Source organism: Prionailurus viverrinus, chromosome E1 (assembly GCF_022837055.1).
Source record: "Prionailurus viverrinus isolate Anna chromosome E1, UM_Priviv_1.0, whole genome shotgun sequence".
In the NCBI taxonomy this organism is placed as follows: domain Eukaryota; kingdom Metazoa; phylum Chordata; class Mammalia; order Carnivora; family Felidae; genus Prionailurus; species Prionailurus viverrinus.
Genome location: NC_062574.1, coordinates 19761310 through 19779885, shown reverse-complemented (window position 1 = coordinate 19779885; position 18576 = coordinate 19761310). Strand labels below are relative to the sequence as shown.

Sequence of the window (18576 nt, the reverse complement as noted above, 5' to 3'; positions counted from 1 at the left end):
AATTTGTTTTGAAAACACCACACGATGTGTTTTTTACCTTCCCAAGTCTGGTAATGAGAGACAATGAGTTAAAGTGGCACTAATAATATATCCTGGGCTATACTCATCTCCAAAATCAACAGCACTAAAAACACACCTATGATAAGAATAATGAAGACTATTTCATTTCATAGTCATGAAATACAGATGAAAGAATCTGTGTATCTCTTAGGCATGCTCTGCTCAGGAAAAAAAAAATTAGTCTTGCTGTTGTTCCCTCTTAATCTGTGTGTGAGCTTATTGTTTCCAAAATGTTTTCTTTATTTTCTGAGGAAAAAAGAGCATTGCTGTGTAGCTGTCCTTGATAAATCAGGTCAGTATAACCAGGTATTATAACCACTTCCGTAATACTACTGTAGTCTGCATTTCCATTGAAAGTATAAACTCATCTTTTCACCATTGCTAATTACTGTTAATCAGAACAAATTACAAGATAAAAGGGAGCCTTAATTTTTAGTTAGTTTTTATTGCAAATATCGTTCTTATTTCCGTGATGTGATTTTTGTTTGAAGGATATTATTTAGCAGTTCTGTTTAGAAGTTTAGTTATATGAAGACACACTTATAGCTAGAGGAAACTTAGTATCTAGTTTAAGCCTCTTCCTACACCTGAGGAAATGGAATCCCAGAATTTAAAGTAATTTGCCAAGATCATACCAGAGGTTAAGTACATGTTGAGAGAGAATCTATTTGTGGAAGAGTTGTCTCCTAGCTTAGAAATTCCGTGTTCTTTGAGATGTTTCACGTACCTCACACGAGAAATGCCTTTACCCACCTTACTCCATGCAAGATTTTACTTCTGCTTACACTTCTCAGTGGAACTAGTTTCTGGTGAAATGTTGCTGTTATTCCTGGTCAAACTACTAATTTTTTCTTCCTATCTCTTAATTTCAGTCTGCAGGAAGATTTTTCCTAGGACCCTGTAGCATTTGAAATTTGCTATGAATCCATTGAAAGGCATTGTCATTCCACACTGCCTGTACTTATTAGCACTCGCAAAAATTTTTGGCACGGAAGATTCTGACAACTTACTCATGTGACTAGTTTTAGAAGGTTGCCACCTTCGTGACTGAGCTGAATAAGAGATGTACTGACGAGGCCACTGAATGATTTAGCAGCTGTTTTTGATAGAACAAGGGCTTATATGTTGTCACTAGTAGGAGAGTTTGTACTCTATGTGCTTGGAAGAAATTCCTTGAGATTACAAAAGCATTCAACAACAGAATTCAGAATTCTGTAACCACTTTCTATCATACAGGCACTCAAAGAGGAGGAACGGTTGGAGGAGTAGGACTTCTAGGACTTTTACTTTATATCAAGATAAATTTTCTAAATTAACTTTCAGTTTATAAGGATCAAATTAACATACAGAGGCCAAGGAATTTTTATTTGGTTGGGCTTTCTTCAGAAAGAAAGAAGAGTTCTCTTTGAAGAGAATTCTCTTAACAGGAGAGAAATGCTTCTGGCTCTATTTCTATTTTTAAAACCTATTTTATCCTCAAATTCCCCTTTGCAACAATCTTAGGAGAAAGAACATTGTATTGTACTATAATCAAGACTTGACTTAATCATTAATTCACAGTGTGAGTTTGAGAAAGTTATTTAACTTCTCTGATCTTAGTTTCCTCAAATAGAAAATTAAGGTTTGATTTAGGTCAGTGATTTTTGGCCATGATCTCTGAAAATTGAGGATGGGTCATGTGTAATTTGGAAAATCATATTCAACATTATAATTTTATTTTTCGCCAGCAAAAACAAAGTCCATTTGTAGTTTTTCACTGTAATCACTGAAAACAAAATTCTTCATCATTGGATGTTAGGATATACAGTGTTTGTAAGACACATTGCTCTAAAGAGATAATTTCAGAAGTGGGGGATAGGAATTTTTAAAAAATCAATTTAGACATTGAGAAAAACCAAGAAACAATGATGTAGCTTATTGTTAAAATTATCATTGTTCTTTAATTCTAAGAAAGTCACTGAAATTTCATTGTGCTATACCAAAGTTAAATTCATACTATTGTCCCTTTTCTATAAAATTATGTAGCTTGGATTCCCTTTTTGGTTCCTGAATGATCAATAAACAAAAGGAAAATCGTGTCATCCTTTCTCTAATATAACAGAAGGGGATTACAAATTCAGCTCAAAACATGTCAAATGATGTCGAAGAGTGCCCAGTAAGAAGGTGAACTGCACAACATTTAGAATTGGAAATAAAAGGGAGAGTTTGTATCACACTCATCATGCAAGAATCTCAAAATCCTCTTTCACAAATGGCAGAAATACCTGAAAAATACTGAAAGTACAAAAAGATAGGGGCATTCTGATAGGTGTATCACAAAATAAAGAAGTTAGGCCTATTTTTCTTTTTCTTTCTTTTTTTTTTTTTAATGTTCCATAATTTCTTTAACCAATCTTTTATTCTGTGTTGCAGTATAGTAAGGGGGAAAATGCTGTATAATATCTGTTTTTGAGAATTTGCTGAATTTTTTTTCAAGGCCTAAAATGGTCAATTACTTTAAATGTTTCATGGCTGTAAAATAATATGCATATTTTCTGTTGGGCAAAAGTTTACTGTTTATGTCTATCTACCTATCTCTCCATCTATCATCCAGGATACCACACTACTTTTAATCCTCATATCTCCTTAGTCCGCTCTGGTCTGTGACCTGTGACACTTTCTCAGACTTCCCTTGTTTTTAATGACCTTGACAGTTTTAAAGAGTTCTGGTCCCAGGTATTTTGTAGAATGTTCCTCAGTTTGGGTTTGTCTGGTGTTCTTCTAAGAGTGGGGTTATGGGTTTGGGGGAGGAAAATGACAGATGTGAAGTACCATTCTCATCACATCATATCCAGGGTACATCCTATCAACATGACTGTCATTGATAATGTTAACCTTAATCACCACCAACTTAGTAGTTGACAGGCTTTTCCACTGTAAAGTTACTTTGTCTCCCTTGCTCCCTTGCATTCTGGAAGCAAGTCCCCAAGTGTAGCCCACACTCAAGTGTGGTGATAGTGATTGGGTGGTGAATTAAGCTCCACCTTCTTATTTGGGGAGTATCTATGTAAATTATTTCCAATTCTTTTGTAAGGAGATTTTCCTCTTTTCCTTCATTTCTTTCTTTATTCAATCATTTATTTGTATCAGTATGAGTTCTTGGATATTTGATGTATCTAATACTACATTATTTGTTTTGTTATTCATAATATTCTTTCTTTGGCCATTGGGAAATCTTTTAGTTGATTCCTCTGTCCCTTTGACATGACCCTATCATTGTGGGTGTCTTTTTGCCTTTAGCAATTCCTTACTTTCTTGTACTATGAGAAGCGTGTCTCATTTTATATATTCCCTACCCCAGTTCTAGATCAGCCATTTCTCCAAGGAGCCCTGGTTCCTTTCATTATGATAAAATGATACAGAAACCAAGATGTGGGTGTTAAGTGTGTTTATTGCCTCTGGGGTGTCATTGCTTCTAGGCTCTCAGTGGACAGAACTAGGAAATATGTGTATGTAAATTAATACTTATATGCATACAAATTTATAATTATTTCTGTATCTATCCATCTCTATATTGATAAACATGAGTTCATACTGCTGTCTCTGACTCTAATCCTTTCTTGTTTCTTTGTTATTTCTTTTTTAAGTTTATTGTGACAGAGAGAGAGCTCACGTGTGAGAGTGCAGGGGAGGAGCAGCAAAGGGGGAGAGAAAGAATCCCAAGCAGGCTCTACATAATCAGCGTGGAGCCTGACGTGGGGCTCGAACTCCTGCACTGTGAAAATCATGACCTGAGCTGAAATCATGAGTCGGATGCTAAACCAACTGAGCCACCCAGGTGCCCATTGTTTCTCTGTTGTTAATGAGAGTAGTCCTATTCTTTTCAATCTCTCTCTTTCCTGAGCACTTATTCCAAGGGGGCCCAGTTGTTGTTGTTAATACAGTTACATACGCGTTTACCATATTTTAGTGAGAACTAATTTCATTTTCCCAGGAAGCTTGAAATGTCAGGGAAGAAATATATGACAACCAAATTCTTGAGTTATAGGAAACACAGCATTGCTCCTAGCTCTTCCCAGCAAACTCTGGTGAGGGAAAGAGGCAAGGGGGGTAGCGAATGAGTTGAAGGTCTACTTAAAAGTGATGTCTCTTCTTCACTGGCAGAGCTCACTCTCTAGACTGGGGGCTTACTCTTCACTTAAACATGAATCCCCATCATAAGAGGCATGTTTTGGGTTTCTGTCTTTAAGGGCTCCCGGAAAATTGTATTAGCAACTATATTTTAATGGTTGTGATTATGTTGCTTATATACTCGATTAAAGCAGAGGTTTTTGTTTGTTTGTTTCTCATTAGAAGCTACTTTGCAGGGGCGCCTGGGTGGCTCAGTTGATTAAGCGTGCCACTCTCGAATTGGCCCGGATCATGATCTCCGGGTTGTGGGATGGAGCCCTGCATGGGCTCCGTGCTGAGCATGGAGCCTGCTCAAGTTTCTCTCTCCCTCTCCCATTGCCCCTCCCACCCTACTCTCTCTCTCTCCCTCTCTCTCTCTCCAAAAAAAAAAAAAAAAAGATGCTACTTTTCATTACTTAGAAATCTTGAAATTTTATTGAAGTGTTGGAGTAGAAGAAGGAAAGCAGAATATAACATGAACAGAAAGAATGAGTTCACCATAAAACTCCCAAATAAAGGTGGGGAACTTGTTTTATTCTGGGCTAGATGTTTCCTGACACTGTGAATTCAGGAGTATTTCAGAAGAAAATATGGCACATAACAAGTAGTTTGGAAAGCCATGAAGACTTTTTTGAATGCCTAAGCTACTGATTCCTGACTGAAACAATACCATGATAGCGCCTTTTGCAAAGTTAATCAATATCCTCAATTTCTTAGGTAAAGGCCTTGCAAATAAGAATCTTCCCACCCTCTTACCTCATTTCTTTCTATTCCTGCCCATACTGCCTGCTCTGGGTCATACTAGGTTCAGGATTATTCCATGAACATTTTTGTACTTTCTTAATATGCTTGGAATGCCTCTCCCCCCACCATTCCCTCACCAAAGTTCTACACATTCATCACTTTAACTCAGATGTCATCTCTGCGCATGAAAATATCCCCCAATATTCCCAGATAGAATAAGTTACCAATAGTGCATATGTGCTTGTCTACCCTATTAGCTAATGTCTATTTCATCTGTGCATCTCTACAGCCTGTTATTGAATAGGCATGCAACAAATCTTGGTTGAACTAGTCAACAAAGGAATGAACATATGGACATAAAGTTGTTTCTCTACTGCTTGGTGGACATCAGAGCTTGCCCCTAGGTGAATATTTTAAGTATTTTGAGGAAAAGACACACTAAAGTATGAGCCAGGATACCTAGGTCCTCTAATTCTAGCTCAGCCAACATCTATGTAGCCTTAGAAAAGTCACTTCAACTTTTCAGGCCTATTTCTCTACACAATTCGAAGAATTTTTTTTAATGTTTAATTTTGAGAATAAGAGAGAGGGAGAGAGAGGGAGAGAGCATGAGCTGGGGGAGGGGCAGAGTGAGAGGGGGACAGGGGATCTGAAGTGAGCTCTGTGCTGACAGCAGAGAGCCTGATGCGGGGCTGGAACTCACAGACTATGAAATCATGACCTCAGCCCAAGTCAAATGTTCAAGCGACTGAGCCACCCAGGTGCCCCTGCACAATTCAAAGATTCTACTAGATCGTTTATTCTCACTTCTGAAATAGGATCATCGCCTAAAATATTTTGGGTCAGAAAAATCTTGTTAACTTAGATTTAAATTTAAAAAATTCTCAGAAACTATAAATTGTTTGTATACATTTGCAGATCTAGAAATCACTTATTTTTGAAAATCTGGCAGCAAATCAGAAAGCACAAGTAAAAATTAGGACAAAGCCAATGCTGTGTTAAGTGAACTGAATGGTAAAGAAACTATTTTATACTTCGAAGGAGACTAAGTTTATTAGTGAGCAAGGTCCAGGAATCCAATTTGTGAAGATAACTGGAGATTATACATATGACTCCTTGGCTCTGAAATACTCTCCTGAATATAATAGGTTCTAGAGGCCTGAAGAAAAGAAAAGAAAAAAGAAAAATCTTTGTGATCTTCTGATGATTACTAACCCTATGAAATCATGAAATACATGATTTCTGTCTAGCCTATAGCTCATTACATCTTTGAAGTATATTTTTCCACTGCCTTATACTCTAATACTTCCATTTATTTTTCATATTATTTCCATGACATTTCTTCCATTCACATTTGTAAATACTTCACAAACTTAGCAGCGTATACTTTAATATTTCCACCTTTCCCATACACTGATAGCTTAAAGAAATCCTTTGTTGGTTCACTCTGAAATTTTTGTCCTTAACCGAATAAACCAGCAGTTTGTTCTGAGGACATCTCTTTTCACTTAAAAAAAAAAAAAGAGAGAGAGAGAGAGAGGGGTGCCTGGGTGGCTCAGTCGGTTGAGTGTCCCACTTCAGCTCAGGTCATGATCTCATGGCTGGAGAGTTCGAGCCCCGTGTCGGGCTCTGTGCTGACAGCTCAGAGCCTGGAGCCTGCTTCAGATTCTGTGTCTCCCTCTCTCTCAGCCCCTAACCCAGTCACAATCTGTCTCTGTCTCTCTCAAAAATAAATAAACATTTAAAAAAATTTTTTTAAAAAAGAGAGATTAGCAGTCTTCAAAATGAACTCTTTTTTTTTACCTTTAGGGCTTGTGATGAGAAAGCATATAATGCTTAACAAAACAAAAATCCCAACCCACTAGTAGACCTAAAACACAAGGAAAGACAAACTGAGTTTTTCCTTGGCAGATCCCCCATGCTGAATTAGTCATTTGCTAGGCATTCCGATAGTACTTGTGCATGGTGTGTGTGTGTGTGTGTGTGTGTGTGTGTGTGTGTGTGTGTGTTTCACGGTACTTATCACATTCAATAGTATGTAAGTTTTTCTTCTCCTACACTGGGAGTATCTCAAAGAAAGGAAATGTGTATTATTCATCCTTGTATCCTCACTCTCTTGGTTAAAACCTTGCTTATAGCAGATGCCTGATCAATATTTGTTTAATAGACAAGTAGGAAAGGTGGAATGTGAATTGAGGGTTGACTGTTGAGGTTTTCAGTAGGCAGAGAAACAACAAAGAGTTTCACTTAGGGAAGTAATGTGATCAGAACTGTGTTTAAATTACGCTGATTTGATTTTACTATGTTAGGGACCATGATTTTTTACTTTGAAGCAGTAGTTTGCAGGAACTGGCTCCTACCAGTTGGGAAAAACCAATTGTTGATTTTTCAGGAATTTTGCAAGCCATTTGTTAAACACAGTCATTATTAAAAGTTCAATTATATAAAGCTACAATTAAATATATTAAAAACAAAAGTAATAAGTACTAAAAACTTCTCACTTCCAAATTACTCTCCTACATATATTATCTATGTTCTTGAGATTATTTGTCTGTGGTATGTATATGGTAGAAACACTAATACACTACCATGCCTCACTTCCAAGTCTGCATTCAGTGATGTCATTTGGTAGCTTGCAAATCAGCCATGGTGGAAGTATTTACACTATGGAAATGGGCAAACAAGGCTTTTTCCTCCCCTTCTAAGAGCTGGTTGTTAGACATTTACTAGCACACCATTATTTAGAAGACAAAATGGAAAATAGAAGATGAAGAGTTTAGAAATAGAGTTGAGAAAATTTGCAGACAATAAAAAGAGCAAGGAGAAGTGAAAGAAAAAACAATTGAGAGGATTAGAATTATTTACAGATCCCAGGATACAAATAACAGGAATTTGTGAAAGTGAGAACAGAGGCACCTGGGTGGCTCAGTCAAACACTGGACTTCGGCTCAGGTCATGATCTCATGGTTGGTGGGGTTAAGCCCCGTGTCGGGCTCTCTGCTGACTGCTCAGAGCCTGGAGCCTGCTTCGGATTCTGTGTCTCCCTCTGTCTCTGCCCCTTCCCTGCTCGCACTCTGTGACTCTCTCTCAAAAACAAAATAAACATTGAGAAAGTGAGAATGGAAAAGATGGGTGTGCAATAGAATAGGATAGAGCACAGATGTGTAGAGGGGAGAGATCTCATGAAGAATGCAAAGGAAAAATAAAGTAATGCAAGAAATTTTCCAGAACTGAAGGGCAAAAGTTTCTAAATTAAAAGGGTCTGTGAGTGTCTACCAAAATGAATGAAAATATCCATATCAAGGCATATCATTGTGTATTTTCAAAACATCAAAGATAGAAGATAAAGCTTCCAGAAATAGTAATAATAATAGAGTAATACACAAAGGTATATGGGTCATGTACAAAAGTAAGAATTTCATTAGAATTGTCAGCAGTAAAATTGGAAGGTAGAAGACAATTCACGGTTCTAAGAAAAAATGAATTCCAACCTAGAATTATATACCCAAACAAATGATCACATCAGTCAAGTGAGGAGGTCATATAAACATATGTTCAGATTTGCAAAATCTCAACAAAAAAATCTCCTTTTCACCCTTTCTCAGGAAGCTACCGGTGGACTGGCTGTACCAAATGACAGAGAAAAACAAAACTCGGGATCCAAGGACACAGGGCTCCCAAAATGAAGCAAGGAAAATTCCCAGGATGATGATGAAGGGAAATCCCAAAACAACAGCTGTGCAGTTGGTCTAGAGAGCAACACTTAAGATTGGAATGGGAGGAATAGTTCCAAGGGGGGGAAACACAACAAACACACACACACACAAACAAAAACAGACGTATTACCTGAAGAGTTTGAATGAATGGAAATTTACAGTTATGGTACAGCACTGGGGAAAAAAAAAAATTAGTGACAGATACATAGAAAGCTTACAAAGAATCCAGACAATGATTAACCGCAGGGAAAAGAAAAAGTCTGATGAGAAAGATATCATCGTAGTATATGACACAGACCCGCTGTACAAAGTATTTTCAAATGCATTCTAACGTACATTAAAAATTGTTTAACCCACATTCTCGAGGACGGTTTGGGGAGGATGGAGGAGGATGAGTGTGTGTAGGGGAGGGGACGGTTGACGAAAGACCAGTGAAAGTATACTACATTTCGTCGAAACAGACAGACCGCCACCCCCCAAACAAAGGAAATTTCCCTCGGAAACTGCTGAAGTCCTGGACCCCCTCAGCCCAATAAAGGACTTAAAGAGGGGTCAGGGGAACGTGGGCGGGGATTGGTGGAGCGGTTTCCGAGGAGCAAGGCTGCGGGAGTGTGGGCCCAGCCCCCCACCTTCCAGAACCGGGGGCGGAGGTGCTCCCAGGCGCCCCAGCCGCGGGAGCCGGGAAACCCGGAGCCCGGAGCCCGCCCCATGCCGCAGGCCCGAGGCGGCAGCGACCTGGCCCGCCTCCCACCGGGAATCTGTTGCTTGGGGCCGAGGCTGTCGAGTCGGGCTGGGGCTGCGGGCGCCGAGTGGCCGCGGAGAGGAGGCCGAGGCCGAGGTCGGCGCCCGCTCCGCGCGAGTGCTGCCGCCCTGTCGAGCGCCCGCGGTACACTTCCAAAGAGCCGCGGCGGGAGCGCCGGCTCGCGTCCGCTACCGCCCCCAGAGCCCTGGACCCTCGGCTAAACCCAGACGGCCTGACGTCCCCCATTCCCCCTCCTTCCTCAACCGCCGCCGCGACCCCGCGACCTCAATCTCCGAGCCCTGGCCGGGACCCGCGCCCGCGCCCCCGCCCGCCGACCGCCACCTCCCTCCCGGACCGGACCCTGCTTCTCGCCCTCGGCACCCACCCCCGCCCCTCGCCCCACGATCGCTACCCTTGCCTCAGGCTCCGGCCCTCCTCCTGAAGTCTGACCTTCGCCCTCCTGACCCCAGCCCTCGCCACCCCCGCACCTCACCCCAGACCCCACCTCGCCCCTCGCCCTAAACCCCACTTGCTCCCAACTCTGACCTTCGTCCCCTCCCTCCCGGTCCTCGCCACCGATTCTGTCTGACCCCTGACCCCAAACCGGATCCCCCAACCCCGACCCTGGCCCTCTCCCTGCGACCCAAGTCCTTGCCTGCGACCAGGGCCTTCGCCTCAGACCCTCCTCCCTCACGCCCCAACCCTGGCCCTCGCTCCCCGACACTTGCCCCCCCCAACCCAGCTGTCACCCCCGGACTCCGACTCTTGGCGTGCGACACGGCCCTGGCCCCGTGATCCCGGCCCCGTGCCTCTTGACTCCGACCCTTGCCTCCCTGGCTCTCGCCATCGCCCTATCCTCGCTCTCAGACAGACCCTGACCGCCGCCCCCGACGCGCAGCCCGAGAAGGGTCTGGGAGGAAGGCCGGGAACCGAGGCCCGGCCGGGCCGGGGAGGGTGGTTTCTCAGCCCTGGCCAGGCTAGTTACCGCAGCGGTCGTGCTGGAGACTCAGAGTGAGCGAAGAGAGGGGACCCGACCCGGGTTTCAACCTGAGAAGGGAGGGTGACCCGGTGAAGTACAGAGGGACGCAGGGAGTTGACGGTAGAGTGGGGTTTTGGTTACATTGTTAAATCTGCACAACGCACCGGTTATTCATTTGGAAATACAGGGCGGTAAACCAGCAGACCTAGCTTTAAAAATTTCCAAGTGGTTGCAGTGGAGAGTTATAATAGGAGGGAGGGGACGAGTGGGGTAGGGGAACGCTGTTTTTCTTTACAAGTTTTAGAGCACTATTTTTATTTTTAAACTAGTTAACTAAAAAAGGGGGGTGGGGTGGGAGAAGAACCGTTAGTGACCTTCAGTAACCCCCAAGCCTAGATCTCCCAGCAGGCTCCCCGTCTTACTAGCTGTGTGACCTTGGGCAAGTCACTTCACCTCTGGAACCCCGGTTTGCTCATCTGTTAAATGAAACTTGACCCACCTAACAAAGTTGCTATGAGGATTAGTGACAAGGTAGGCAAAAGTGCTTGGTCAGAGCCTGTGATGGGTACAAACTAGTTGTTCAATGAACCTTATGAATGAAGTTATTTTAGAATGAATAAAGGAGTTTGTAGCCAAAAGCGGCCTCTCACCCACAATACCTGGGTGCCGAAGGGCTGGAGTGGATGTGATCCAATTTGAATGTGGGTTTTTGAGCAGACCAAGGCTGTAAAGGAGAGAGCAATAATAGAGCTGCTTGTGTGAACAACTTGAGGTCTTTTTAAATGTTAATTTGTACCTGGACAGCTCCCAGGTTGTGGAGGCTTGGGGTGAGATGGGGAGAAAAGAGAGGATTTGCGAAAGAGACAGAATATGCCCTATTTATTATGGGTATTTTATTAGCAAACAGATAAGTTAGGGAGTGAAGTTACTCACTTTACAAAGTGTTCTTCATATTTAAAACAGATCAACAGTCCCTTAAGGCAGAATCTTCTCTGGTGTTTAAAAACGATAACGTATAAACAAAAGCTGAGATATTTCAAGCAATTGCTGTGAAGTGTCAATCTGAAGTTAAGATAAAATAAAATAAGATAAAAACAGAGAGGGAAGCAAACCCTAAGAGACAATAACTATAGGGAACAAACGGAGGTTTGGCGGAAGGGGGGGGTGGGTGAGGGGATGGGGTAAATGGGTGATGGGCATTGAGGGGGGCACTTGTTGTAATGAGCACTGAGTGTTATACGCAAGCGTTGAATCAATAAATTCTACCTCTGAAACTAAAATAAAAATAAAAATAAAGCAAATTTTCATTTTAATACTTGAAGCAACTCTAAAAAGATGATGGAGCTAGGATTTGAAACAGAATTTGATTCTGAAGCCTCTTTCACTTTTCTATGCAAATATTTTATTTAAATAGAAATCACAAACATAATTCATCTTAATACTCAATGGTATACCAATACTCAATTTATACCAATGTAAATTTCCTATTCCACTTCTCAGAGGTGACCACCATGTGAATGGTTTGGTGGGCAATCCTCCAAGCTTTTTGTTTTTTTTTTTTTTTGCTCATAACACATCTAGACACACATTTAAAATGGATTGTACAATAACTACTGTTCTACAACTTGCCTCTTTTAGATTAACAATGTATAATTCATCTTATTTCATACACTCCTCATAGTATACCTGTGTACAAATGTACTATAATTTATTTAACCACCTGGCTGATAGGCAGTTGAGGGTCTTTGCTGTTACAAACATTGCTTCAGTTACCTTCCTTATACTTCTGTTTGTGCACTTTTGTTAGTACTTCTGTAGGAGAGATTTGTAGATGTCCGATTGCTGAGCCTTAAGACATGTATATTTAAAATGTTGGTAGAACTTGCGAAAATGTACCCAAATAAAGCTGGTGGTCTTAACCGTTGTGCCCCACTGCCTCTGGGAGCAGAGCAGCGAGTGCATTTTGAAATAGCCGGCTTTCTCTGTGGTAGTGACAGCTGTGTGGACCCACAGGGGAGGGCTACTAATGGAGAAGGAAAAAGAAAAAGATTGTGACCAAGTCTTTGAAGCAGAAAGCCCTTTTTCCTTAGGTGCTTTGTGTTTACCGTTGCCAATGGTATTCACTGAAACGTAGCAGGGGAACTTTAGGTTTGTGGCTCTCTTTTGGTCCATAAATCCTCACTTTTTCAAAGAATGCAGTATTTGAATTTCCGACAGTATATTGCTTTTGTAATAAGACTGATAAATAAAAGATTGTGAACAGTGACCGAATGATAATCTATTGCTGTAAATCCAGAGTTTCAAATTTGTTTAAAGCAAGGTACACGCACGCTGTAAGTGGATTCTAGCTTGCCAATAGAGTATGACTTTAAGGGAAACCAAACGGCTCCAAAGAGAACATTCCCCCCCCCCCACCCCCAAGCTTCTTAATAAATGCTCAAATCTCCAAGGGTTAATTGCCAAAGGCTTTGAAGAACATGTCAAATCTATCATTTGGTAGAAAATATTCTCACTCTTCTACATGTGACAGCAAGTGTATGAACTAAGAACTTAGTCAAGGTTGAGGGTTGTAAAGAATAGAGACAATCTCTTAAGGCACCCTAAGCAATTGGGTCTTATTGTAAGTTGATGCAGAGAACAAGAAGGATCTTCAAGAGAACTGTATTCAAAACATTTCAAAATGGGACCTCTATTGCATGACTTTGTCCCTCCAAGTTGCTATTATTATTATTATTATTATTTTAATCTTGAGAGAGAGAGAGAAAGAGCATGAGCAGGGGAGGGACAGAGAGAGAGGGAGACACAGAATCTGAAACAGGCTCCCGGCTGCCAACACAGATCCTGATGCTCAAACCCGTGGACCGTAAGATCATGACCTGAGCCAAAGTCAGATGCTTAACCAACTGAACCACCCAGGCTTCTCTCCAGTGCTCTTATTAATGGGGTTCAGTGACTATCCATTTTCTCTTAGGTACTGTGTTCCCACCCCACTCCCCCCCTTCACTCTGTGTACCTTTTCCATATTTCCTAGTTTCTGCCTCCTTACCACTTTGCCTTGCCAAGTTCCTCAAGCTTCTATCTCTGACTCATGGATTCTCTCTGGTTTTAACTCACATGTTCACATCACGTAATTCTCTTTTTTCCTCTTAATTCAGAGTCCAAAGAGGGAGAGTTAAGTTAGCCCAGTTCATCTTTTCATGCCAGGTTTTTGACCAGCCAACAGACTGATTGTCTTTGAATCAGGAGCTTACTTATAGTCTGACCAGTAGTGGCAAATTGTCCAGGGTCAGGTGGTAAGAAAAAAAATAGCTGTGGGCAGACAGGTTTCCTTTAAGAAGGGTTCTGGGCACATTAAACACGGTGAGTGTCTTTTATACCAGGTGTTATGCATAATGTAGCGTTGCTTCTTTTCAGTGAATGTTTATTGAGTCCCTAATGTTTTCCATCGCTAGGTCCTAGGGACTTCAAACATAAGTAAAATACTAGTTCTCTCTCCTACGGCAGTCACAATAATATGAAGGCATATAAAAAGACATAAGTTGCAATACAAAGAAATGCAACTATACAAACGTTCATTTATTCAACAAATATGTAATGAGCACGTATTGCATGCCTAACTCCAGATTCAGCAGCAAACAATTTCAGCTCCTTGGAGTTTATGTTTTAGTCTATGTGTGAAGGGAGACAATAAACACTACTATATTGTAGATGGTGATCAGTGATATGAAGGGGAAAAAAGCACGTAGAATAAGGGTTGTTGAGGGTGGGAAGTGCAACTTTAAATATGAATGGCGTCCTTGAGAGAGTGACATTTGAGAAAGATCTGAAGGAGTTGAGGGAATGAGCCTTGAATTTATCTGGGAAAGAGGATTCCAGAGAGAATTCCGGCCAGCGCAAAGGCCCTGTATTGCCACACTGCCATGCTGAGGGGATACCAAGGAGGCCAATGTATCTGGAGTGGGAAATAAGGTCAGAGAGGAAAGGGAGGGGCAGGGCACCAGACCATATGGGACTTTGTAGGCAAGTGAAAGGATTCTAGTTTTCACTCTGAGTTAAGAAGCCACTGTAGGGCTACGAGCAAAGTGATGTGGTCTGACTTAGATTCTAACTTTGGCTGCTGTTAAGAACAGATTTCTGTTAAGAATAGACTCAAGAGGGGCACCTGGATGACTCAGTTGGTTGGGCACCTGACTCTTGATTTCAACTCAGGTCATGAGCTGAGGGGTGTGGGATCGAGCCCCATGTCAGGCTCCGCACTGAACAGGGAGACCAGTTGGGGCCATAGCAATAACCCAGGTGAAAATTAACAGGAGTTTGTACTAGGGCGACAGCAGTAGCAATGATGGGGAGAAGTCATAGTCTGACTATATTCTGTAGAACCGAGAGGATTGCTGACAAATTAGATGTGGAGGCAGGGACAACTCCCAGGCTTTGGCCTGAAAAAATAGAATGGAATTGCCATTAACCAAGATGGAGAAGATAATAGCAGGAGCAGGTTTGGAGGGAGAGCATCAGCAGCTTGGTTTTGCACATACTAATTTTGAAATGCCTGTAAGATCTCCAAGCAGAGATGCTGAGTAGGCAGTTGCATATACTGGCATGAGTCTGGGGTCAGGGGACAGTTATGGATTGGAGCTATAAAATTGACTGTCCAGGGGCGCCTGGGTGGCTCAGTCGGTTGAACGTCCGACTTCGGCTCAGGTCACAATCTCACGGTTCCTGGGTTCGAGCCCTGCGTCGGGCTCTGTGCTGACAGCTCAGAGCCTGGAGCCTGCTTTGAATTCTGTGTCTCCCTTCTCTCTGTGCCCCTCCCCCGCTCATGCTCTGTCTCTCTCTGTGTCTCAAAAGTGAATAAAGATTAAAAAAAAAATTAAAATTGACTGTCCAGGGGCACCTGGGTGGCTCAGTCAGTTAAGTGTCTGACTTCAGCTCAGGTCATGATCTCGCGATTTGTGGGTTCGGGCCTGGAGTTGGGCTCTGTGCTGACAGCTCACAGCCTGGAGCCTGCTTCGGATTCTGTGTCTCCCTCTCTCTATTTGCCCCTCCCCTGCTCACGCTGTCTCTGTCTCTCTCTTCCTCAAAAATAAATCCTTTTTTTTTTTTTTTTTAATTGGCTGTCAAATGTGGCAGGCACTAGCTACATGTGGCAATTTAAATGTAACTTAATCAAATGAAATAAAAAAATTAATTTCTCTGTTGCTCTAGCCAGATTTCAAGTACTCAATAGCTTACATGAGGCTCAGGGCTACTGTATTGGACAGTGAAGACATAAATATTTCCACTATCACAGAAATTTTTATTGGACAGCACCTTAGATGACATTTAATGTTATGAGGCTGGATAAGATCACCTAGAGAATTAGTGAGGGGAGGTGGTGAAAGGATTCAGAGACTGAACCCTTTACATAAATGGATATAAGTACACAAATTTGTGGCGATGGTAGGATAGTGAGGTGTCAAGGGCAGGCTTCCTTTTTTTTTTTTTTCATGGACTAAATGGGGACTAGGACACAAGACATTCCAGAGTAGGGAATGGTGTATTTTAAAAGAAGTATAAAATAGCATGCGTGGTATGGTGGGGAACTATAAGAAAGCTGGCATTTCTGGAGCAACTATTTTAGTATAGTTAAACACACACACGTACACACACACACACACACAACTCTAAACCTCTTCTTTGCTTAAACAATTTGGGACTGATCATGAGGTGCTGAGGCTAATCAGTTCAGGTCTAATTGGAGGGCAAAATGAGAAGGGTAAAAAAATTTCCTCATCAACTTGTAAATTGTGAGCAAAAATGGATGTGAGAATTAAATTTAGGGAAATGGATATTTACCTCAGAACAGATACTATTTCTTTCAGTGATAAAAAATTAAGTGTGATGTTCACTCTCAATTTTTTGAAGCTTTGTTCGATAAAGACCTGGGAGTTACTTCAGCAGGGAGTGGGTTTCTATCTGGAGTGGGGGCAAACTGAAAAAAAAGTTGACGTACCTAATCAGCTATGGCTTTGATGAAATGTACTCATACACAATCGCCAAGCCCCATCCTGGAAGCCAATCATTTCAGAACATGTTTTTCCAAGATGTCAGTTTGTTTTAATAGTACGTTGCTATCCCCAAACTACCATATTCTTGGTTTTCTTTTTGTTATTCTTTTTTTTTTCAAGTTTGCAAAAAGCAATAACTAAGCCACAAGAAAAAACCCACAAAAATGCTGTTCACCAATTAAAAGAAACTCTTTCCATTTACACGTGTTTTGAACTAGAATAACCTAAAATTAAAAAAAAAAGATTTCATTAGAATAAAAAAAAAAAAACTTTTCAAAGTAGACTCTATTAGAATCTCACGTTGTCATTCTATGCTCCTGCAGTTAAAGACTATGTCATTATTTCCATTATACTTACCTCCTAATTTTCAGGGCTTATTAGCCCGGCTGTAAAAACTTGCTCCAGTTGAAACTTGGCAAGCTGACAAGGCTGCGTGCCAGAAGTAATTTACTATCCAGTGTGGTTTGCAAAGTAAAAGAAGCTATATATAATAGAAAAAGAAATGAAAAGTTCCTGGTTCCAAATATTTTAATGTGTGTAATGTGTGTCACCTCAAACTTTTCAGCTTTTGTTGTTAGCAACGTGAGATAACATGAAAGGTTTGAAAAGTACAGATGCTTTGCATTCACATGAAATTGAGGGCTCCGATGTTCTTAGGCATCAAAGACCAGTCTGTGTCTATCACTTCTGCTTGACTTTGAAGTCTACCCAGAGCTCTGTGAGGGGAGAAGCAGGCAGGGGACTTCGAACAAGGTAGGGGGATGGGATTCCAGGTGTCACACCTCTCATTATCACTGACATTAGGTACCTCTCTTTATCTAATAATAATGATCATCATCATAATAATAATGGAAAAAAAAAAGAGAGTGTTCCTTTCTTGTTTTTAATCGCTGAGCTGTCCATGAACTTAATCTTCGTGAATATTCTAAGGAATGGATAATTCTAAGGAAAAGTTCAAGTTTATTTTGAAGTTTACATGTAAGTACTTTGGGGACAAGAATAGATGTTTTAACTTGATCTGCAAATTCTGGCTACTGTTCATTTGTCAGAGTCCTTAAGACATTGTCTTGGGACCCTAAGTGAGACACCCTCTTCTCTATTTTCCAAACTGGCTCATAAGCACTGTAATGAGGTCAAATGTTTCTCCAGCATGAGGTGAGTAACATACACCTTTCTGAAATTAATCTTACATGACAATCTGGAAAAAAATCACAAAAGTTTATATTAAAACAAATATTAAGGGTGCCTGGCTGGCTCAGTTAGTAGAGCATGTGGCTCTTGATCTCAGGGTTGTGAGTTCGAGCCCCACATTGGGTGTGGAGATTACTTAAAAAGATGAAATCTTAAAAAAAAGAAATTGTGAACAAAAAAATTAAAAAATAAAATGAATAATAATACATTGTGGGCTAGAATGTAAAATTTGTATGGACTCTTTTGCAGAGGGAGAGGGCTTTGATCATTTGTGTTTCAATATTTGACCCTGCCACATATATACAAATGATAATTGAAGCTTTTGAAGAGAATGATATCCTCAAAGAGAGGGTCTGCTCATTAATGCTTTCTTTTAAAGTATAACTTTCATAAAGTGTACAAATCTTAAGTATGTATCTCAATGGATAGATTTCTACATACGCACATATCCATGCATATGTATAATGACAACCCAGATCAGCCAGGTATAGAACACTTCCAACATTCAGAGGGCTCTCCTGTGCCCCCTCCCAGTTAGTGCCTGTTAATCAATCTGACATCCATGGTGAGTTTTAAAGATCAAATGAAAGAATGAAAGAAATGTCAAGTTTTCCAAGGTGCACCTTAGAGCTCCAGACTCAAGAGCACTTTTTCTCTGGCCTTAGGGTTTCTTAACTAGAAAGTGTGCTCAGCTAAGGATTCTGAGACTCAATGGACATTATTCAAACACAATTTCTTCTGCCTGTACTGGGCTTCCTCTAGCAGGTGTGTTTTTTTGTTTGTTTTTTTTTACCTTTTCAAGAGCTCTTTGAGTTGACATTTTAAAATATTTGTGATCAGAGTGAGTTAATACATAAGGAACTTAGTACACATAGTGATTGGGTACATAGAAGCACTAGATAAGAGATAGCTATTATATTGAGATGTAGAGGAAATAAAAGAAGGCTT

The 18576-nt window shown here is 41.1% G+C and overlaps 1 protein-coding gene across 1 annotated transcript; it reads left to right on the top strand.

Annotated features, from left to right (window-relative positions):
* The first annotated feature begins 8352 nt into the window (after positions 1 to 8352).
* LOC125151874 (formin-like protein 16) lies at positions 8353 to 9933 on the top strand. The gene is made up of 2 exons (XM_047833366.1): positions 8353 to 8362; positions 9131 to 9933. The coding sequence occupies exons 1-2, from the start codon at positions 8353 to 8355 to the stop codon at positions 9931 to 9933; spliced, it is 813 nt and encodes a 270-aa protein (XP_047689322.1).
* Positions 9934 to 18576: the final 8643 nt, after the last annotated feature.